Here is a 22,794-nt window from a genome sequence, read left to right as displayed (position 1 = left end):
CAGGCTCGACTTTGTCGGGTTAGCGCAGCAAGAGACAGACTGCGTACACGGGCAGCTGAGAAGCTCGGTCTTATGCTGGCTAGTGTGGGTGGATAGCGACGTGCCTCTTGAGAGGGACCCAGCAGCGGGCAGAAGAAGCAGACCTGAGGAATAGCAGGAGCCTGCAGATGGGAATATACTGTTGGGTTCACATATGAGGTTGAACAAGCTACTGTATAATCATATATACGTGAGGGAGAAGAGAGAATGTCTAAATAGATGTAGAAGCAGGCGCTAAGCGTAGCGGCACAGGCATCACACAGTGAATGTATGAATACGTCGAGTCCCGAGGTGCTCAAGACAGGCGCTAGGAATTGCACTCAAGGTGTCTCCCCTGTCATTCGACCAAGTCGAAGCCTTTTCCTTTTGTCTTCGTTGCCGCGAAGGCTCGTGTGTAGCGCCGTGGCTCGTCCGCCGTGGTCTGACGGAACTCCACGTGTCTTGTTGGAAGACCTCGCGGGGGTCAGGACCCGAAGAGCTCGAAATTCCAGTTCGCGATTACTTCCTCTCCCCAATCAGAAGATCTCTCAAGCAACTTGCATCGGCCGTTTGGCTTGGCTCGGGGCGGGGAAGTCGTGCTCGACTTTGCCTTGGTTTCGGGAACCCCCCGCGCCATGTCGGCAGGGCTTCTTTTCGCAGCTCGCCCTCCAGTCGTCGGTGTCTTACTCTCGCTCGCTGGCAAAGACGAGCTTTTCTCATGGCGCCGCCGAGCGAGAGTCTCTCGACTTCCGTCGGTGGCTCTTCCTGCAACAAAATTGACGCGAGCTTGTCGAATTTTTTTACTCCTTCCTTCCCCTTCTGCGTTTTCTCTGTCGGCTGTCGGCATCGTCACGGACCTCCGTCCCCCTTCAGCCAGACACACTCGCGCTGCATGTATACTCGGGGCGATTTCGCGACACTGAGAACCTCCCCTGAGCGAATTTGAAGAGTTCCTCACGAAAATACGTTCTTCTTCTTTAGCGTGTTCTCACCACACCAGAGACACGCGCGTATGTCCGCAGGGACTGCCCAAGTCTCGTTGCTGTTCTGCTCTCTGTCGTTGTGTCAATCCGTTCAGCACGCTGGTCGTGCGAGACACCAGCCAAGGCCCTGTTTCTCGTATCCTTCTTGAGCCTCTGCGTCTGGAGGAAGACTGGACGAAGCTGTCGTCGAGCAAACGGACAATACGTCAATACTCGTGCACAAAGTCCCTTGGAGGGATGGCTCGCTCTCTCATTATTAAGTCCGCCTACGGACAGCCGAATGGCGTTTGCGACGTCTCGCACATGCTTGTTTGCATCACGGCTGCTATTTTCGCCGTTCCCTGACGGGTGTTGTTCTCCGCATCTCGATTTTGTGCTTCTCTTCGGAGTTCACTGCGTCCGAGCGGTTTTTTTCGGCGACCGGGCTTCTGGGTCTCGTCTCCTTCCAGCCTCTAGGCAGCACGCGTGAGTCTGGCGGTTTGTACCTGAATCACTTTCTTGACTGCAGGCCTCGCTTCGTTCTCTCCAGCGAGGAGGTGTCTGTTCTTCACTCTTTACTTTTTTCGTGTTTTCCGCTGCCCTTTCGATCCAAAGTTGAGCTGCGAAGCCCTGCGGCTGCCCCCACGCGGCGTTAACAAGCTTACACACTCTCTAGTCTGTCTGCATGCCTTTTTTTAGTCAACGGATTTAGCCTTTGCTGGCTTCACTCCCTCTCTACACGCGACAACGATGTTGGCGGCTACCGGGTTTCTTGTCTCTGCGCTTCGCTTTCCTTCGCGGGTTGTCTGGCTCGGCAAAGACTTTCCACCTACTTCATCCTTTTTGTAGCAGACGTGTGTGCCGCCCTCCTCGTTCCCTAGCACCGTTTTATGAATACTTTTCGCTCTGCACGTGTGGAAGCCTTGTTTTGTCGATTTTTACCCTGTCTTTGTCTCTGTTTCTTGCGCGTCGCTCCCTGACGCGTGACTTGCCTCGCACGACTCCTCCGGTTCCCTGCTTTCACGCTTCTCGCCAGCCCCCGTTTTTCTTGCCGATTCTTCTGTCGCCCGCGTGGTTTTGTCTGGCTCGCTCACGATGGAGCCTGACTCTGTCTCTTCTTTTTCGCGGGCAGACAGCAGCCCCTCCGCGGCCGCGTCGCTGCAGGCGGAGGACTCGCCGGCGGCTGCGGAGAGTCTCGACAGTGCGCAGTCTGCACTGAGCTCGGGAACCAAGCACGGCTCCTTTTCCACTGCCTCTGCGCCACTCTCGAAGAAGCGCCTCATCACGGCGAAGGCGCGTCCGAAGAAGCTGAGGGAAGTCCTTCAACAGCAGGCCTTCGCACGCGAGAAGGCCGGTCAGTCGTCTGGCGCCTCTGGCGCGGACTCTTTGGAGCTCGAGCCTCCTTCCTCTGCGCCGTCGCCTCCCCGCGCCTCTCCCGTCTCGTCGTCGGACTCGCTGCCTGTGGAGAGCATCGCGTGCAAGGGCATGAGCTTCGAGGAGATCATGGCGGCCGCCGGCATCGACACTTCGGCGCCTCTCCCTGCTGACGCGCCGCCCCCCGCGGCTGCGCAGCCGTGCGAAGGCAGGACATTGCTCAGCAGTTCGCGGCGCACGCCGCGAAGTGCGGCCGAAAAACCGGCGGACTGCGAGGGGGAGAAGGAGGCTGGCGCCGCCGCTCAACGGCCGCCGAGCTCTGTTGCGGACACCGCCGCGTCGTCGAGGCCCGTCTCCGCGCTCTCGACAGCCGGCGGCAACACGCCGCTGAGGGGGGAAAGCCCAGCGCTGACGGAGTCAGAGTGCCCTTGCGGCGCCCTGCGCCTGCCTGGCGGGAGCGCGGCGGCCGCCGGAGCGCGTCCGGCGAGCGCCGACGTTGCCGGCGCACATGCGCCTCGGACCCCCCGCGGCGCTGCCCAGACGTCTTTTTCTGTCGCGGCCGCGGCGCCCTCCGCCTTCTCTCCTTTTGCGGCGGAGAGGGAGCAAGACGTGCAAATGGAGGATGGAGGCTCCTTGGGGGGCGTTGCCGAAGAGGACGCGGCGTTCGTGGCGATTCCTCTCGCGGCGCGGCTCACGAGCAAGACGGTGAAGCAGCGCCTGCATGGCTGTGAGGAGGTCCTCCGGCGCCTCCAGGCTGAGCCTGGGCGCGCGCAGGACACGTTTGCCGCCTGTCTGCAGCAGGGCGGCGTCTTGGAGAAGCTCCTCCGCGACAGTAACCCGCTCGTGCTTGCAAAGACTATCGACATCCTGCTCGCCTTCGCGCGAGCCGTGACGGGCGTGTCGAGCTCCGACGCGGACGCGAAGAGCCGCGAAGGAGACAGGGCCTCTTCGACGGGTCAGGTCTCTCAGTCGCTCTGCCGTCTGTCTCCCGAGCACGCGGCGTCGCTGCTCGACCTTGTCGGCCTCGCCACGCTTCAGAACATCCTGCCGACTCCGCGCCTGACTGCGCCGGCGACGGAGCTTCTCGCGCTGCTCGCGTCGGTTCACCTCGCGGCGCTGGAGCGGCTGCTGGGCGTCCTCTTCGCCGCGAACGAGAAGCTGCTGGCGGAAAAAAAGGGCAACGTGGCGCTGCTGAAGGGGACCGCCATGAAGCAAGCCAGCGCTTCCGTGCAGCTCCTCCTCGCGCTCGTGGAGGACTTTGGCGCCGCGTGCGTCAACGCTGCGGGCGGCCTCAAGAGTTTCCTGGACAAGAGCGTCGGGCCGCTTTGCTGCGTGAGCGACAAGAAGACGCGCGGGCTGTGCGCCGCGCTAGCCGCGCACGCCGTCTGGCTCGCGGGGGGCTCTGAGGCGGCGAAGAAGCTCGCCAGCGACGCCGTGAAGAACAGCAGAGCGATGCAGGCCGAGATCGCGACCCTCCTCAGTCAGACTTTCGCCGGGCGCGAGCGAGTCCCCAGCTCGCGCGGGTTCCTTTCCGGCGCGCGCAGCGAGCAGACAGTCGGCGTCGCGGAGAGGCGCGCGGCGGACGCGACTCGCGGCGCGGGCAGCGAGGGGCGAGAGGTGATCCTTGCGGAAGAAAGCGATGTGATCAAAAGCGTCTGTCAGCAGGGCGACTGGGTGCTGCGGGCGACCGAGGGCAAGCGAAAGAAGGCCGCAGGTGCCGCCGAGGAGAAGGGCGAGAGGGAACTGCCCTGGAAGATCAAAATGCAATCGTGGCAGCAGCTCGAAGCGGTGAGAAGGGGAAGGCGGGAGGATCCCCGCCGAGGGAAGGAGACTCTCCTTCGCTCGCCTGCTGCTGGCGGCGCGACCAGGGCGCTGACCTCGATGAATGGCGACTCCGAGACTGGCGCGCGAGAAACTTGGGACGCAGCGGGGTCGAGTGGATCTCTCCAGTCGAGAGGCCTTGCGGGTTTACGGGGTTAAGGCTTAGGGCTTAGGTTGGTCGCCGCTGCCGGTGGTGGCAGCGCTCGAAGCTGCGTCGCGTGTTTGCTGCTTTCATTTTGTTCCCAGGCGCTGCACGACTGTCTCTGCATCACGAAGAGGAATCCTTTCCTGCCCACGCTGATCTCGCTGGTGCACCGTTGCCTCACGCTGGAGCCGACGCTGCCGGTGGTGAGCTGCTGTCTACGCGTGTTGCAGCACCTCGTCCGCCTTCTCCTCGCGGACGGCGAGGCGTTCAGCGCGGCGGCCTCGGCTGGGTCGCCGCAGCAGATCCGCGTGCTGCTTCCCGACGTTGCGGCGAAGCTGAAGGTGAACAACCGCCAGGTGCAGGGCGCCGCCACGAGCTGCTTGGCGGCGTTCCTCGACGCGTTTCCGCTGGATGTCGCCTGCGCCGACCTGCTCCCGATGAAGGAAAAGCTCGGAAACTACCGGCAGGCGCTGCTCGAGGCGCTAAACGCAGCGATTCCCCCAGAGGCCGACGCAACCGACACAGCGGCGTTGAGAAACGCAGCGTTCTGGCGAGCAGTGCCGCAACTCGTGCAGGCTGCCAGGGAGGGCGCCGACGACGGCGCGCCTGGTGTACGCACAGCTGCGTTGGACCTGCTGGCAAAGATCGGCTGCAAGCGCGAAGGAGGCCGCGAGGCGATCGGCGGCGTGTTGGATGCGCTTCAGGAGCAGAAGCGACAGCAAGTCCTCAAACGCATCGCCGCGGCGGCGCCCGCCGCCGGTACTCCACCGGCGCGCGGTGGTCCTTCCTGCGTTCCGCCGCTCGCGGGCAGAATAGAGCAAATCCGCGCGCGGAGGTCGCCGGCGGGCGCTTCCGCAGTGCTGCAGGAAGGAGACAGCCGCGAGGGAGGCGCGGACGGCGAACAGAAGACCGCACCGGTGACGAGGCGAGACGACGGCAGAAAGGCGCGCGAAAACGGCGAGGCGAGGACGCGAGGTGAGAGAAAAAGGAGACCGAATCATTTCGAGAGGTTTACACAGAGGAAATGTCCAGGGCCAAAGGGAAGCTCAGGGTTGTAGCGACATTTACAGAGGACCTTGAGATAGATTACGACGGACGTAATGCACATCCGGGTATAGCGAGAGAGTGTCTGTGAAGGACTAGAAAGGAAAGTTGATAGGTCTTTTCCGGCAAGGGGGCTGCTATCAGCTGCGTGCGTAGTCTGGGTCTTGGTTGTTTTGATCCAAGTGACCCTGCGCGAGTGCAGAGAGAATGGAAATATCGAAGGGAAAAACCTGCAGAAGAGTCGCCGACGGAGGCGCGGGGGCGGCAGGGCACGAGCCTCGCGCAGTAGTATACGAATGAAATCATGCTTAGCGACTAGAGCCGGGAGGGAAGTGTGGGAAAGGAATGACGACGAGAGAAGAGTTAGAATCTTGGCGCCAGCTGAATGGGAAGTCTCCACTCTGCAGCGCATGTGTCGTCCCGAAAGGAGACGGATACACGGGCGCGCCGACTCCCTGCGAATCGAACCCTGAACCTCACCCATCCCGCTCTTCGAGCCAAAAACAACGTGACACCAGACTCAGGATATCGTTTGCGATTCGTGTTGTGCCTTCCTCAGGAGACGCGTCTTCTTCTCTCCATCGGGCGGCGCCCGCGCGGATCGCCCAGCGGCGCCCGCCGCAGGCGGCTCCTGCCCTGGGCGCGGCTGCGGCGGGCGCGGCTGCGGCGCCTTCCTCTGCGGCGCCTTCTGCCTCGGCTTCTTCGTGTTCGTCCACGCCGTTTGCGTTCTCCTGGGAGCTGCCGGAGTGCCCTGTCGGGCTCGAGGAGGCGGAGAGCGTCGCGCGGCGCCTGTGGAGTCTGGAAGGCGAAATGCTGGAAGGCCTCGGCAGCGCCAGCGGGCTGGAGCGCCGCGCCGCCTGCGCGCGCCTCGCAGAGTGCTGGCGGCGCCCATGCGCCTGTCGGGTGTGTCGCGTGGACACCAGGCCGGAGAAGGCGGCGGAATCCTCGGAGGACGCGCAGGAGGCCACGGAGGCGGATGAGAGGGAGTGCCTCAACGAGGGGCGGCTTCGGTACGCGATACATTTGATCCTCTTCATGCGGATGAAGGTAAGCAAGAAAACAGACACCGCAGATTCACTGTTCAAGCCTCGAACGTCACCCAGGACATCGCCATGGATTCGCTCCAGGCATCCTGAAGTGCAGACGTGTCGGCTGCCTGTGAGGGTGTCTGTGGACGTTTGCGAGGTACTGCTGCTAGATATGTAGATCAACTCATCTGCGCAGACGCGTAAGTGGCTTGTCGCGCGCTAGGTGCCTTCTCGCGTCAAAAGGCATTACGAGCCACTGCAGGCTTCAGTGCGGTCGAGGAGGGCTGCAGGGTTTTGGCGACGGTGAGTCCTCAATCGTTCGGGTGCAAGATATCTGTGTCGCGCATATATCTATTCGCGGTGTCATGTGCGCCTGCACGTGGAGATCTGCTTTCGATGCGTTTTTTCAGCTGAACAATTTCCGCGAGAAGTCCCTGCTGGTTCAGCAGAGCGTCCTGGTCTGTCTCTCGACTGCGATCGAAGCGATCGCGCACGCGGCTGGAGCCCAGCGGCGGCGGGCACAGAACGCCCTTCCGAAAGAGGAGTCTGAGAACCCGCTCACGTTCCTTTCGTCCTTTTCCTCTCCGCAGAGGACGCGGAGAATGAAAATCAACGAGGAGCCAGACGACACTGGTCAGACGCTCTACGTACACCCCTGTCTAGCGCCTCTCATTCTCGCTCCTCTCGTGGACAAGGTGGGCAAGCCGGAGTGAGAAGAGAGAAACACAGTTCGACAGTCGCTAATTCCGTATAACCATGCCTGTTGCAAACATGTGCGTACATGAAATAGTCCTCGAGTCGTTCTTCGCACGTTGACTCGCTCGGCGAGCAAAACTGACAGAGGGAATCGCCTGTCATGCGCGCGCATCGCGAGCCCAGCTGTCGTCAGTTTAAGTTAAGGAGTCCTTTGTTTACAGCTTGTACCGTTACTTTCAGGAGCATACCCTTAAATTCGATGATCTTATGTGTTCACTCAAATCGAATAAACAAAGACATTATAGTTCCTAGAATACTGAAGATGACTCCGGTTATGAGATACAGACAACCAAGTTCTCCGCGTGGCGCATCCGGCGCATGGACTTCGACATCCGATTGCACTCGCTGTTCTCTCGTGTCCGCGTTGCAAACATTCACTCCTGCACTCAGCGCTTTGTTCCTGTCTTTTCTCAAACCCTGGACCTAGGCTCGCTCGTTGAGCAGCTCCTGCCGCTCCTGCGTGGAGACACCTCTTTCTTCTCTGTGCCTCTGTGTGCCTTCTTCAGATTGGAGATCCGCGCCTGGGGAACAAGATTCAAGGTCTCTGTCTGTCGCTCTGCGAGATCTTCGCCTCGCCGCTGCCTGTCGTCGGGACGCTGCTCGAGGCTTCAGAGGGCACTCTGGCGCTCGCGCTGCCGTCTGCGGCGTCGTCGCTGCGGCTTCGAGCGGAAAAGGGCGAAGAGCGAGGCCGGGGGGCGGCCGGATTCCACGGATTTTCGCTGAGGAAGCGCGACGAGCGCGCCGGTAGCGAGGCCGCACCGAAGAGCGGCGAGCGGACGGTCAGAGCGAACGCCTGCGCCGCAGCCCTCGGCGGCGCCTCCGGTCGAGCCTGCCAGGCCCTTCTGGCTCTCCTCGAGCGCGTCGTCCTCACCTGCGGCGCCGAGAAACTGAGCCCGATCAAACCGCTTGTCCTCTTTGCCAGACAGATCATCGACGCTCAAAAGCCCTCGCCAGTAAGAGACAACGCAAAAACCGAGACACCGAACCACGCGGAAAGGTCTTCAACGATTCAATGTCTCTCGCTGCTCGCCGAGACGTCGCAACCCTATCTTTATAGGCGGACGTTCCTGTGTATATCTATATTTATTTTTGAATTTCTATGCGTTTATATTTTCGCATAAATTTTTAGGTGGTCAGGCAGATAGCGAGACATGTTTGACTCGGGCAGACATGCACGCGACGCCTCTTTTGAAAAAAAATGCAGAGAAATCAGGACAAGAAGGCGTCAAACTGCATGCAGCGCCGTTCTCACATCGAGGACGGAGAGAGGCCGGTCCCACAGCTCCGCGGTGCGCATCCCTGCATCTCTAACACTTCCTCCTTTGTCCAGAGGCGGTTTTTGCAGCTTGCGAACGCAAAGTCGCGCAACTGCCCAGCCAGCCGCACGTAGGATCTGAGAGAACGCCTGTGTCTCTTGTTTCTCCGCAGGCACAAGCGAATCGGTCGGGCGGCATGCGGTTGATGGCGGCGCTCTTTGCGCAGCTCGGTGAGAAGCCGCTGCACAATCTGCTGGTCGCTCATCCTCTCCCTGAAGATCTCCGCGCAGCCGTCAAGCGCCTCGCGCAGGGCGCGGGCGCTGCGAAGCCGCAGCTCGCTTCCTCCAGCAGGTAAGGCAATGCGTCGTTCACAGAAACACTCCAGCGTAGAGGGCGGTCGCGTCGACGGCAAAAAGCATTATACCACTTTTTAAAAAATTATTATGCCTCGTCTCCACCCACGAAACACACAAATGTCTATATATCTATATCTACATGTATATACATGCAAATGTATATACGAATACATATACATGTACCGCTGGTACGGGGGCTGGTCAGTGTTGGTAGGTTGCGTTTGTCCAGATTTTTTCGGTTATCCACGGTTTTTCAATGCCTTTGCGGTTTGTGGCGAGTGTTCCTTCGCAGGTCTTCGATGACGCCGGCTGCCTTCGCAGCGGGGCTTCCTGCGCTGTCGCTCGCCGAAAGGGCGCTCCAGTGCCTGTCCGCCGGCGCGTCGTCAGTCTCGGCGTCTGTCTCTGAGATCGCCGGCCCAGGCTTCGAGGCCTATATTCACCGCGCGCGGGAGCCGGTGTCTGTCGCGCCGTTCTTGACGCCGGAGCGCCTCGAAGCCCTACAGCCTCCGCAGAAGAAGTCGCTGGTCGGTGCCGAGAAGAAGTCCCTCCCGAAGCGCGGCGAGAAGGAGGAGCTCGAGGCTCTCAAGGAGTGCATCCGCGTCATCGCCGTCGAGGGTCGCGGCTGCATCAAGGCGGAAGGTGCGTGACGAGGAAACACACTGGAGGAGGGGCGTGCGAGAAAAGAGACGCCGAAAAGAGGCGAGACACGCAGCGGAAGGCAGCGCTGAGGGCCGCGCGTCGAGCGGGAAACGAGATGGCTGAGGAAGGTAGAGTCGGAGGAAGCGGCAGACTCCAGAGGAGACAGAGAGATGAGGTCCTCGATGCCGTTCGTCGAGGTTGGAGACGTGCCGACAGTAAATCCATGCCCAGAACTTGTCTCGGGCTCCTTTTCTTTCGCTCGCCAGTCTCCGCCGTTGTGCGACCGCCCTCCACGACTCTCGCTATCAAGGAGAGAGGCCTCTGGGTGCTTTTTCGCTCCACCTCGCCTGGCGTCTTTTCGCTTCTCTTGTCTGCCTCCAGGGCTGAGTTCGTTGATCCCGATCCTCCGCGCGAAAGTCCTCGACGCGCGGCCCCCTGTCGCCCGTCTGGCGCTCGTGCTCGTCGCCGCGGTCTGCGACGGCCTCACGAATTCGCCTCTGACCCCCGAGGGTGCCTCGGCGTCCGCGAGTGCGAAGCAGAGCGAAGCGAACGACGCAGACGCGACGATGAGCGAGGACGAACCCGAGAAAACTGGAAAGGGTCACGCTGTCTCGAGCCGAGGATGTAGGCTCTACAAAGACATTCTTCTCCCTGCGCTCTTCGAGAGACTCCATGGCAACGACCGAAAAGTGAGCCATCTTCCAACCCCTCTAGGTGATTCGCCTGCGACTTGGTCGACGCGACCAAGTCGCAGGCGAATCACCTAGAACCCTCGGAAAGATGCAGTGTGAGGCTCCACGGCGTTCCGTCGTTCCGCTGTGTCTTTACGGCTGGTTCAGTTTTTTTTTGTTTTTTTAGACCGTCGAACTCGCGCACATCGCGACGCTCAAGTGGATGCAAGCGATCGGACCGGAGGACGCGGCGCTCCTGCTACTGCCCTGCCTTGAGCGCGCGCTCGCCGCGAGTGTCTCGCCTTCGCGAGCCGCGAGCTTCTCAGGGTCTGAGGCCGCTTCCTCGCCGCGCCCGTTCGGCTCTGCGGCCTCGTCGTTCTCGTCTCTCAGATCTTTCAAGTCGCAAGGCTCGCTGGAGTCGGTGCTGTCTTCGGCGAGCGGCCACGCGCAGGCGGAGAAGAGTTCGCCGCGGCGCGTCGCCGAGGCCCTCGTCGCGCTGCTTGTCGCGAGTCGCTTCGCGTTTGGCCTCACCGAAGGCACTTCAGAACACTACTCCGAGCGTCTTTCGCGGCGCCTGCTGCCACTCCTCTTCAGCCTCCTTCGCGAGAGCACAGGCGCGCGAGACCGGGCGGCGCCAGTCGCGCGAGAGGAGGCGAAGCGCGAGGGGTTTGCCGAGCTCCTCGAGACGTTCATCGCGCGCGTCTCCAGGATTCTGGTCAGCGCCGCAGACCTCGCGGCGGTCGCGGAGGAGAGGCAGAAGCATCAAGCGTGGAAGGACGCACTCGAAAACGGCAGCGCAGCCAGCGAAGGCAAGGAGGCAGCGGACCGCGTGCCGCCTCTCGCCGCGCGCCAGACCGAGTCTGGAAGAAGCGAGAAGGTCGCCGACCAGGGCGCGCCGCGGGACGGCCTCGAGGTGAACATGGAGGAGGCTGAGAACCCGAGAGAGAAGGAGAGGAGGGAGGGGGTGGCGCGTGCACCGCGGGGGAGGGAACGCTCCGCTGAGAGCGACGCGGAGGCCCTCGACGACGCTCCCTCCCTCCCGCCGTCCTCCTCGTGGGCGTCGGAGTCCGCGCGCTCAGACAGCGACGGTGACGAGGCTGCGCGCGGGGCACGGGTCGACTCTGAGGCGGAGCCGCCAGACAGCGTTTTCTTCCACATTCGACGCGCGACAGGGCTCGCCGCGCGGCGGCGCTCGGGCGCGGTGACCTCCGCGGCGGGTTCGCCGGCGCGTCGCACGGCTTCGCCGCCGTCTCCCCAGGTAGGCGACCTGGGCGCTCAGTCGTCGCCTCTCTCGCCCACGCCCGGAAAGCCCCGCGGCGGCGGCGCGCCCCGCGCGGGAGCCGCTTCGCCGTCTCTGCTGGTCGCGAGCGAGAAGACCGCCGTGCGCGGAAAGGCCGCGGCGCTTCTCGCCGCGCGCGAGGAGGCGCGGGCGGCCTGGCGGCCGCATCTGTCCGAGCACTTGCTGGAGCTCATGTTTCCCTCGCTGGGCGCCTCTGCCCCTCTCCTTGGCGCATCCAGAGAGGGACTGGGATCGCCGCGAAACGCCGCGCGGCGCGATGGCCCTCGCAGCGCGGGGTCGCCCGGCTCGCCGCGCGCACAGGCCGTCTCCCGCGCGCTGCTGCACGCCGCCAGAGCGGCCGCCGACCTGTGGCTGGCGTTTCTCCGCGAGGCGTCGACCGAGGGCGACTCGGGCGCCGAGAAATCCCGAGCCAAAGTGCTGCGGAAGCTCAAGGGCGAAGAAAACATCATCAGTCTCCTCATCAACTGGATTGCTGACCAGTAAGGCTCCAGAACGCGGCGCGTCAGACACAGTTACGCGAGCGAAACTCGACCCACTCCAGCCGCAGTGTATGTGCACGGATGAGGGGCGGCCTGTGCAGGCTATAAATATGCGTAAAATTGTGAATATATCTGTTGGGCTGTGTTCGAGAACGTGTACGTGAGGGCGTACTTTTTCGGCAGTAATCTTCTCTCTCAAAGTGCCTTCTTTTAGTAATGTGCAGGTGACTAGACGAGTGGACGACTGGCTCAAGGCGGCAAGCAGAATGGATTTCAATGCACAGATTCGCAGAGAAATGGCACGAAGTGGTGTGTTTGGCCTCCGCGTATAGCCTGTAGCCCCACTAGCGTTGTGTTTTTGAGGTGGTCCACTTTTCGTCACTTTTTTGCCTGCGTTTTTTTTCCAGCGTGGCAGAGAACTCCCTCACCTTCCCCTACGGGATGCTTCCGCCGGCGCTCGCGGCCTCCTCGCCAGTCATGGCGCCGAGCGCCGCGCCGCCGTCGCTGCAGCCCCCTCCCGCTGCCCTCTCTGCCTCTGCGCCTGGCTCATCTTCGCCCACGTGTCCTCCTTCGTCTTCCGCGGAGGGCGGAGCTTTGCGCGAGTGCCGATACACGGTCGCGGCGCCTTTAGTCGTCTTGGGTGTTTTGCTGCAGGCATTGCATGCCCTGCGCGTCCGCCTCAGCCTGAGCGAGCAGCAGACTGTCGCGGCGCTCCTGCTTGACTTGCGGTCTCACGCCGCCTTGTACGAGGTGCTTCAGGGTAAGAAGGCTGCACAGCGAGTCGAGAAGAAGGCGGAGGACGGCAAGCTGTCGAGCGCGGCTTTCCTCCAAGAGAGGCATCAGCAGACTCTCCGCGAGCTGCTCGGTCTCCTCGCCAGAGTCGCCGCCGAGCCTGCTTCGCTCGTCTGCGCGCTGCACAAGCAACTCAGCAAAACGAAAAACAGAAAGTAAGCGAGTCGACTTATGCGGCAGCGAGAAAAACAAGCAGACAGCGAGAGCAAGAGGGCGGTGAGAAAGAAGGGAGCGATTCTCGGCGCTTCGCAGAGATGGCGGGGAGGCAGTAGGCAGCGCGATGCATCAACGTGAAGCATCTTACCCGAGATAGGGACTTTTTTTTGGTCCGTGCATGCACTTGACTGAAGTAGGAGAGCTCCATCGAGTTAAAGAGATAGACAGCTTTTTCGTGCGAGTGAGCTCCATTTCCCACCGTTTTTCCTGTTTTTTTCTTTTTCAGTCTCTCGTGCGATCTCCTGGAGGCGACCTGCGTGGCGCTGGGGCAGCACCTGAGGCTGCCTCAGCCCTTTGCGATGTCTGTTCGCGAGAAGGTGGAGAAGCCGGCTACGAGTTCGCTGTCTTCGTTGTCCTCCCTTTCTTCTTTTTCGGCTCCGTGCCCGGTTTCATCGTCATTCTCGGCACACGCGGCCGCCCACGCGCAGTTCACCGAGTTCTTGTTGGCGCAGATGGCTCCACGGCTCTGTCAGATCTTGGCTGCTGAAGAGCGTCTCGAAGGAAAAAAGGAAGGCCGCAGACTCAGGGATCTCGCCCTGGACACGCTCGTTTTCGTGAACGCCGCCTGCAAGGGCGCTCTCCTCAAGTATGCAACGAAAGGCTTCGCTTTTCGCTGCCTCACTGCGTAGCCCTGCATGCATGTCTCTCTGTATGTAATCGTACGTATATATATATATATATATATATATGTAGGCATGCATGAATTTATTTGTATGTCTATATATATGCATATGGATGTAGGTACGGATGTAGTTCTATATGCATGTACACAGTTTTTTGTTTGCATGTGTAAGTATGAATGCACCTGTAAGTATATATGCGTTTGTTTATATGTATGTGTATGCATGTGTGTGTGCGGGGGAGCTAGGCTCTGCTTAGACAGGGACTGTCTTTCCTCCCGCGGTCTCCCGCTTCGTTTCGGTTTCCGGTGTAGAGAGTTCCTGGCGCGCTCGACTCTGCATCGCTATTCTCTTCTTCCACTCGCCCCCGCTCTTTGCAATCACCCTCAGATGCGTCCCGCGAGAACTCTTTCTGCCCTTTTTCTCTTCTGTCTCGTCCTCTGCAGCACGTCCTCGCCTCATCTGACTCCGGAGCTGCGGACGTGGCTCGCGGAGGCGGCAAAAGGGCCTCTGCCGTCGATCTCCTCAGGTCGCGGGTGTTCACCTGGGCTCGGCGCGGCGGAGTCTCCTGCGTGCTTTCCGCTGCCGCCGCACGCCCGCTGCGCGGACTATGCGTTCGCCGTCTTCGTTCCTTTCTCGCCTGTAGAAAAAGCCGCGAGACGCGAGGAGCACCCGCGCGATGCCGCCAGCGCGCCGGCGCCGGAGACCCCTGCGGGCACCAGCGAGCGCGCCCAGCAGATCAAAGGCGCAGACCCGAAACCAGCAAGTAGGAAGAAAGGCTGAAAAGACGCTGAACACATACCAGGAAGAAAGAGAAAACGAGGGGAAGGGCTCTCGGGGAGAAGCAGCACTCGGGCATTCACCGCTTGACGTCGGGAGCAGAGCGAAGAGGATGAGGAATGAAGAATAAAGAGGCAACTCGCGCCGCAGCAGAGGCTGGAGATTCGGCGCTGTAACCCTCTTTCGGTGTCTGCCGAAGGGCGAAGATCCTTTCCTGATGTCGGGTGTGAGTGCCCGCCATGCGTGATTCGCGAGTCCGTGGATGAGGTTTTTTTCCGTTTTTTTCGCGTCTCTTGCGTGTCGTTAGTTACAGGCAAGGAGCCAGCGAGCGCGGCGCGGAAGGTTGCTTCAGCGCCCACGGCCAGCTCCGCGGCGGTCCTTGAGAAGACCGCGCAGAGTCAGGAAGAAACAGTTGAAAAAATCGAGTTCCGCGACCCCGAGCTGCAGAAGCTGATTCAGGAGAGAAGAGAAGAGCATCGCGCGCTGCTCGAGGCCATGCGAGGTGCGTTTCCAGTGGGGCGCGACAGAACTGGACGGAGAGAAAAAGGGAATCTCAATTTTCAGAACAGGAATGATTTAAAAGAAACATGAATGATGCGTCAGCCTCAGTCGTATAGGAGGAAAAACAGGCGCGACGAAGAAAGAAAATACTATGTAGCAGCTGTGAGGAGGTCACGAAGTGAGATACGAATAAGTGTTGTGGCGATTTTCCTTTCTGTTGTGTCTCGGAAAGTTGACAAGGGCCTGCGTTTTTTTCCTGCCGGTCTCGACCGTCTCGGATTTTTGCTTCTACGCACGTGGGACTCGGCGTCGTCGTACGGCACTGCAGAATTCATGTGCATTTTATTCTTCTTTCTGTGTTTTTTGTAGAGACCGACCTTCGTACAGCTGCGCTGCGGTCTGGCGCGATTTTTGAGCCGGTGTTGGCGCAAGTCAGCGAGGCGCGCGCCGCCGCGGAGCTCTGTTTTACATCGCTGCAGAAGGAGCTCGATCGCAGCACCCCCGCGCTAGGCTGGCTCCGCGCGCAGCAGCTGAAGGCTGATGAGGCTCAGGCGACTTGCGCCTTCCTGCCTGCGGCTCCGTCTCCCTCGGGTTCCGCGTCCGCTGCCTCTGCCGCCTCGCGTTTCGCTGCGAACGGGAGTGTGCTTCTTGCTTCTTCGTCTTCGTCTTCTTCAGCGCTGTCTTCTTCCTCGCTTCTGCAGCCCGCGCGGAGGGCCGTAAGCGCGGGGGCTGGGTTGTCGGCGAGTCAACTGCTCGTTGGCGCGGCGGTGTCGATGGTGAAGATCTGGAGTTCGCAGCTGCGCGAGAAGGACGTGGCTCGGCTGGCGCGCGCGGCGCACTGCCTCATCTGCCTCATGACGACGGTTCCGCTCGACGCCTGCGCGCTGGAGAGCCTCTCAGGCCTCGCAGCCTCCGCCAGCCCTGGCTCCCGCCACTCCTCGGCGCCTGCGTCGGCGGGGGGCGCGGCGTGTGCGTCTCCGCCATGCGAGTCACGGCAAGATAGCGGCGAGCTCTTCGCGCCTGTGGCGCCTGCGGCTGCGCACTCCGCCGAGCTTCCGCCGCTCTCCAAGTGCGTCACGCGCTTGTTGAACTCGCGCACGACGACGTCGACATCGCGCGGCGCGCCGGGGGAAGACTCGTCTGCGGCCTCTCACTCCGCGGCCTCGCTATCGCGGGAGGGCGACGCGGCGCTTTTTGCCGACGCCTCATGTCTCGCGTCGTCGATTCTGTTTGAAGGCCTGCTCCACGGCCTCGAGAACATCTTCCAGCCGCACTGCTTCGACGGAGCGACCGCTGTCGCCGTCACGAGCTTCCACACCATTCTCTCGCTTCTCCTGCTGCTGGACATTGTGCTGCGGCGGCTGCTGGCTGCTGCGAAGGGCGGCGGCGACGCAGAGGGCGCGCCGACGCGTCGCCCGGTCCTCGAAGGCCCTCCGTGGCGCGCGCTGGAGGGACTGGGAGCGACGACGAGCCAGGCGGAGCCCGGCAGCGAGGCCGGCGAAGGGCGGATGTCGGGCGGCGACGAGCACGGCAGTGAACAGCTTCTGGGCCCCGAGACCGTGGCTAGGGCTTGCAAGCAGCTCCTTCTCTGCATGTCGCGCTACCAGGCCTTCGTCTATAAGGCGGCGGCGCCGGTAGGTCTCTCACGCCCCTCTTCATTGCAAGCGAAAAAAGGCGAGCGTCGCTCTTCACCCCATAGGGCTGCGCCTAGCCGAGATCCTCAGGCGGTTGGGTAGCTGTGTCTCTATGCGATGTCGGAGTGAGTTGCCCCCCGCGCCGACTCCACCGGCGACCTAGATGATGTATCGAAGATGAGCGACCCTCGCTAACGCAGTTCGATTCTCCGCCGCCGTCCCCCACCGCCTCTGCCGTACTCGGGCGTGTTGAAAGCCTATTCTTTGAGACGAGCAAAGCGCAATTGCAAACCATGTCTTACTACCGAATTGGCTCTAGGCTTATTTTCGTCCAACAGTTACAACGGCTGCAACATCCAAGCCGAGAGGATCCCGTCCTCTTCAGGCGCAGAGGGCTGCTCTTTTATCCGCGTTTAGCAGTCTGAACTGAGCCTTTTTTGCTTGTAACTTTTACATTTATTCATTTTGATTTTCCATTTTTGTGAACGTAAAAGACCTTGGTGCGTGTGTGCATGTCTTTGGGTCCCGGTTTGCTCGCAGGCGGCGGAAGAACTTCTTCTCCCGCGACTCCTCATCACAGCGCTCCTGAATCAATGCTTAGGAAAAGACATGCTACGCGGGTCGTTCCTCTCCCTGTAAGTGCACTCCTCACGTCTGTTCATATATATATCTTACCTATGTAAATATATGTCCCTGTATATATATATATATGGTTTTTCGTGAATTTGTGCGCATATATTTACTCCTATATATTTCTATTCGTACTGCCAGGCCGGAGGCGCGTGCGAGCTTTCCACGGCAAGCAGTCGTGAAGGGCTTTTTGTCTGCGCTTGCGCAGAGGCCTCAAACTCTCACGCAGGAGCGCTCCCTACCCGCGGCAGCATATGCATGCGTAAAAGGTGTACGGTCTGTCTCTCTCTCCGCATTCTCGCCTACGCACGGGTGCGTCTGCGTGAGCTGCTGCGGCCGCTGCGCTCGCGTCCTCGCAGTCTGTCGTTGAGCTGAGCGCAGAGACCCCCTGACGCCGGCGCCGCTCTGAACTCGGCGTGCGTGTTTTCCAGGGTTAGACTGGTGGACTTTGTCTTCTCGCTGGCGGCCCAGCAGATTCAGGGCCAGCACTCGGACCTCAACGCAGACACTGCGTGGAGATTTCTTTCGAAAATTCATCGGCGTATTTCTTCCAAATTGGAAGAAGCGACGAAAACCGACGAAAGCGGAAAACGCCCGACCCGCATTCCGCGATCCCAGCTGCTTCGCCTCGTACACGTAAGCGCCGTCTTCCGCTCCAAACGAGGCTGCATTCGCATCTCTATTTCTGAACGAGGTCTTCGTGAATGCGTTTACGACGCGCAGAAGGATTGGCGAGCAGGCGCAGAGGCATACACCCACGCACTGCAAACACATGTGTATCGCGGTGGCGGATTGCATGAGAGGATTGTATATACATAGTGATTTAAATATATATATTTATTAATGTAGATAGACTGTCATCCTCGAAGGTAGTTTGGGCCAACACAGGAGGCTAAAGTGCTGGATGTATCTGCTTCTCCTCGAACATGGGGCGCGGTGTCGCTGCGAGTCCCGCGAGAGGCTTTCGGCGAGGTTCGTGTTCGCGTTTCCTCTCCGACGATTCTTCGTGTTTGGCTTAACTGTTGCCTTGCCTGTGTCTATTTAGGTGTTTCGGTTCCGCGCTCTCTGGGATGCGAGTTCCGCGGCATGTCTGCGCGGCAGATTCTCTGTTTCCACTTGTTTCGTGTGTTTTTCTCTGCAGACGGTGATTTCCAGCTGGTGGATAGTGGAGGGCAGCTACGAAGCGGCGCGGCTGTCGCTGCAGCAGCGCGAGCAGAAGCGCGCGAAGAGCGAAGAAGACAAACGCGACAGGAGCAGCAGGGGCGAGAGGCCCCCGGGGACCCGCCCTGCCCCAGCGAGTGGCTTCGCGGGCTTCCTCGACAAACAGTGGTGTCTGGCGTTTGTCTATTTCCGCCTCTTCATGCACACGCTTGTTCGCTTCAGGTGAGTCGCTGCGCTTCATCAAACAGGACGGCAGCCGGCGCGCGCGCGCCTCGTGGCGTCAGAAGACAACTGCGCAAACAGCTTGCCCAGGGGCTTGCTTACCTTTCACAGAGCCTCTCGGGACGCGGAGCCTCTCCGCGAGCAGCAGCTCGCACGCTGGACAAGAAAGCTACCCGCCGCGAACCGACGGCGCCGCAGAGAGCGACGGAAGCACTCGCGACGACTTCGAGTCGTGGCGCGTCTAGCGGATCTGAGCGCCAGCGTTTGCCCGTGCTGGCGAGAGGCACTCGCGAGGACTTGGCCTGTGTGCGAGGAGTCGTCCTCGAGGAGGGGCTGCTGGATAATAGTAGGCGACGTACATTTCTGTGTCGCGCGCGTGTCTATCGGTGTTTTCAGTCCGGAGGCGCTCGGCGAATACCTGGAGCTGCAAGGGCTGTCGGCGACGTCCCCACAGGGCCAGCGGCTAGACCGGCTTCTGTCGAGCTCTGCGCCGTTCTGTGAGGCCGCGGCAGAGTCTCCGCTGGCCTTCGCGCCGCTGGAGGCGGCGGTGAAGGGCGCCGCGGAGGCCCGCAACGCCCTGCGCACCTTCAGCTGCTCCGCATGCATCGATCTCGCGCGACGCCTGGAGACGCGCGAAAAGCCGCATACGCCAGACGCCGAGGCGAGCCGCGACACGCGCGGAGAGAGAAGGGACTGGGTGATGGAGGATCGGGGCGAGCAAGAAGAAGGCGAGCGGCGGAAGCGGACACTCTCCAGGGAACGCGCGGAGGCACTGGGCGAGCCTGAGCCCTCACGGGAGAGGAAAGAGCGACGCAGAGACGACGATCGCAAAGAAAAACGGCACTGCTTCGGAGATGACGTCAAAACCGTTGTCGCCGAAGTCGTTGAGGTGAGCCAAACGGGGGAGCAGAGAAGAAATGGCCGCAGATGAAAAAAGAGGCGTTTTCAGGGAGAGCTGAGACACGCTGTACATGAGAAGTCAAGAGAAAGAAGAGAGAAGAGAGGCAGCGCAACGTAACTCGAGCTGCGCGCGAGCGCTTTGCAGCTGCTGTAGAGGCGCTTCATCAAATTCAGTTTCGAGATGTGTAGAGAAGCGGAGTCGCCAATCGGCATCGCGCAGCGCTGTTCATCTCCCAACGCTTTGTTTCGACTCCGTTGGAATCCTGTGTGTCGCGTCCGAGATCTTCGTCACTTCGAAAAGACTTGTCTGGTCCTCGGCCTCCCCTAGAGAACTGGATTACCAGAGTAGCGGTGTCTCTCTGTTTATTTTGGCCTGCAGGCTGAGCATGCGAAGCTGACACAGCTGATGAAGCGCCACCGCATTGCGCCTTTGCAGGTGAGATTCCCGAAAGACTGAGCGTCTCATCACGAGGCAGACGGCGTTGTTTCCGGCGTCGTCTATTTAGCCTGTTTAGTGCGGCGTCATTGGATCCCAGTGCGAGGAAGTCGAAAGTCGTTTGTTGAGCGCGCCTTGGAAGAGCTGCGCGCGGTGTTGTGTCGCTTGAGCCGTTGTTTGGGCCTCTAGGCGCGGGCGGCGACCTCATGGCAGAGCTCGGTTTAGAGCGGCGTTCGGGCTTCTGGAGTCGGTTTTGCATGCTCCGCGATGCTGAATGATGCGTGTGCTCCTCAGGACCCGCTGGTGTCTGCGAGCGGAGACGAGGAGGCAGAGATGGCTTCGCTTCGCCGGCGTCGCTCGCGTGGGCACGACGCGTTTTGCATGGTTGCCCAGCAGCCGTTTGACACAGCAGACGACTTGTCGCTTCAGCCTTACTTGACGGACATCCGTGCGCGGCTCTGTCGGGCGCAGGTGTTGATGGAAGAAGAGGCGGCCTCCCGCTCTCTCTCTGAAGAGGCGAGTCCACGAGGGACGCGCAGCGAGCGAGATCTGCTGCTCAGCTTCCTCACGCGCTCAGTCGCTCTGCTTGACGTGTTTCCGCTCGCGAGCGCGTCGCGCGCTGCTGCGGGCGGCGACGGCGCCTCCGGCTGTGCCTTGGTCTTCCCGACGACCAGGAGGTGGGTCGACCTCGAAGCGCTGGCGAAGTTGTTCAAAGTCGAAGCCGGTCAGCCCGCTCGACGCGGCGAGCAGGCGCGCGTGGCGGCAGGCGCAGAGAGGCGCCCGATCGCCGATGCCCGGCACGCGCAGCCACCGCCGCCGGACGACGACGGCAGGAGCCAGGCGGGCTCCGGGACAGACAGAAGGCGCCTCCGAGGCTCTCGGCCTAACGCGGAGGCGAGCGCGTGCGAGCAGCTGCCAGCAGGCCCAGAGAGGCTCGTGCGGCGCGACCAGCGACATGAGCAACGAGGTGGACACCTGACCTTGGCCTGCGACACTTGTCCGCTCAAGGGCGGAGGGGCGCGTCACGCTGCGCGCGGACCCGGCGGCGACTCCGACCCGGGCTCCCGGTCTCGCGAATGGTCGCATGTCTCCGCCCGCGGTCGCGACGCCGCGGCGAGGCGACAAGAGCCCGCCCCGCCGGAAGGCGAAGCGGAGAGTCGCGGCCGAGTCGGCAGAACGCATGCTGGTCCAGGGCGCACGCATGCGGAGGGGGGCGAGGCGACGATCGGAACTCGAGAGCGCGCAGAGAGGCCGACAACCGTCGAGCCGCGGCGGCGCGCGGCAGAAGGTCCGCAGACGAGCGGCGCCTGCACGCTGCCTTCCGCCGACAGCTCGGTGGTGCTTTTTCCCGCTTCCAACAGTCTGCTGAAGCGCGACGATGCTTCGCTCCCGGGCGCCAGTCGAGCCGCAACTGCGAGCTCCGCAGCGAGGCACGCCGGCGAGCGACCGCAACAGCAGGACCAGCGCCGCGGATGCGCGGACGCCTGCAGCGAGTCAGTGCCCAGAGGTGTTGTGGAGGGTGCGGACAAGCATCCGTTCCCGAGGGAGCCCGCGCAGGCGGAGAAGAAGACGTGCTTACGCAGAAGTGAAAGATCTCCAATGCGTCTTTCGCCTCAAGAAGCGTCGCTAGACACTGCGTCGAGTAGCATGTCGCCTACGCAAGGCGCCGGCGGCCAGAACTGCGGCTATTACATGGAATGAACTGGTCAAATGCCAACCGACGGCCAGCCTGTGAAAAGGTCCGTCGAGGGGGTGAGGCCCTTCGCCTGTTGACTGGTGTTCGATGATGCAAGAGGAAGTGTGGTCTGCATGCGCGGCTGAAGCATGCGCGGCTGAACGTGTCTCTCTATCAAGTGTCAAGCCGTCGAGTGTGCCGTGACTCTCAGCAGATTCCTCAGCTTTCCGTCAAGGAGTTACTTGAACGAGCGGCAATTCCTCGTGTTGTGCCTTCATCGCCTTGTGGAGTAGGGGGGGGGCACTGTGACAGATCGCTGACCGCCAGTAGCACGTGTCAGGCAGCTAGTTTGCCGCAAAGCCTGCGAGAACTCGCACGTTTTCAACCACTTGCTAAATCTCGGCTGAATTGTGATGCGTGTATGTCCCCGCCACCTGCTTTACGGCGCGCCAGAGCTCACGTTTCCCGAAGAGCGGGACGCGGGGGGCACAGACACGGCACGCAGGTACAACGAGACTCACGTTGAAAGTGAGAGAGCCGCTGCTAACAAATCGGCGCTAGGCAGGCTACGGAAGGAAAAGAAACGTCTGTCACTGAAGTTTTCGGCGCCACGGATGCGCGTTCAGCCACGATACCCTAAGCTTGGTCGAAAAAAAAGCACTAGTAGGACCGCGCTCCCCGAGTGTGCGCGCGCCGTCCAGCGCGGCGGCAGGTTAGTCTGCACCAACACGGGAGTCGAGCAGATTTCATGCGCACAGGCTTGTAGTACGGTCCGTCTGAGTCAGCATCTCATGCGGTTTCGAGGCTGAAGCCACGCTGTTACTCGTTTCTAGACGGGCCGCACACGCGGACAGGCAGAAGTCACTAGCAGCCGCCGTGCTGGAGACACGTCATTTCGAGGGAAGGCAATTTTCACTCTACGTGCCTTCCATGAGGAATTTCGCCGCTTCCTTTAAAGAGCGCAGCGACACCAAAAGAGACAACAAAGAGTCGCGTCCTCGTGACGCCCAACTCACGGGAGTGTCGCCCCGTGTCTAGCCGGCGTTCGGACTGCAAACTCGTTGATGGCGGGCGTGTCCCGTGTGGCGCACTCGTTGACAGTCCGGCAGAGAAAATGCTCTAAATCGACCCCCTGTTACCTGAGCCCGTCCCAGATCCTGCATTGAATGGAAAAAAGCCTTCTTCAGGATCCACTCGTCAGAGCTGACACGGTCAGCCGTGTACACCCGAGCCACATGTCGTCGCAGCCAGTTCCGCGATACGGGGTCCGCATGCGCGGCGCGGACTGGCATGGACGTGACGCTTGTCGGGTCCATGCAGTCCGGAGGCCGATTGAAACGGGCTTCTGCGTGTGGAGAATAGGTGGTGTGTCTGTTCT

General features: G+C 61.1%; 1 protein-coding gene across 1 annotated transcript; it reads left to right on the top strand.

The window, feature by feature from the left end:
- Positions 1 to 2,075: 2,075 nt before the first annotated feature.
- Positions 2,076 to 21,442, top strand: BESB_056910 (HEAT repeat-containing protein; the record flags this gene model as incomplete). Its single annotated transcript, XM_029364126.1, has 20 exons — positions 2,076 to 4,142; positions 4,422 to 5,295; positions 5,924 to 6,411; positions 6,803 to 7,087; positions 7,655 to 8,101; positions 8,577 to 8,755; positions 9,053 to 9,399; positions 9,781 to 10,088; positions 10,258 to 11,849; positions 12,257 to 12,796; positions 13,084 to 13,443; positions 13,924 to 14,243; positions 14,565 to 14,759; positions 15,128 to 16,392; positions 16,933 to 17,027; positions 17,454 to 17,658; positions 18,164 to 18,405; positions 18,802 to 19,294; positions 19,685 to 19,741; positions 20,036 to 21,442. 20 exons carry the CDS (start codon positions 2,076 to 2,078, stop codon positions 21,440 to 21,442), a joined length of 11,766 nt encoding a protein of 3,921 aa, XP_029220049.1.
- Positions 21,443 to 22,794: the final 1,352 nt, after the last annotated feature.

This window comes from Besnoitia besnoiti, chromosome IV (assembly GCF_002563875.1).
Source record: "Besnoitia besnoiti strain Bb-Ger1 chromosome IV, whole genome shotgun sequence".
NCBI lineage: Eukaryota > Apicomplexa > Conoidasida > Eucoccidiorida > Sarcocystidae > Besnoitia > Besnoitia besnoiti.
The sequence above is the reverse complement of the archived record's forward strand: the minus strand, read 5'-3'. Positions and strand labels throughout refer to the sequence as shown.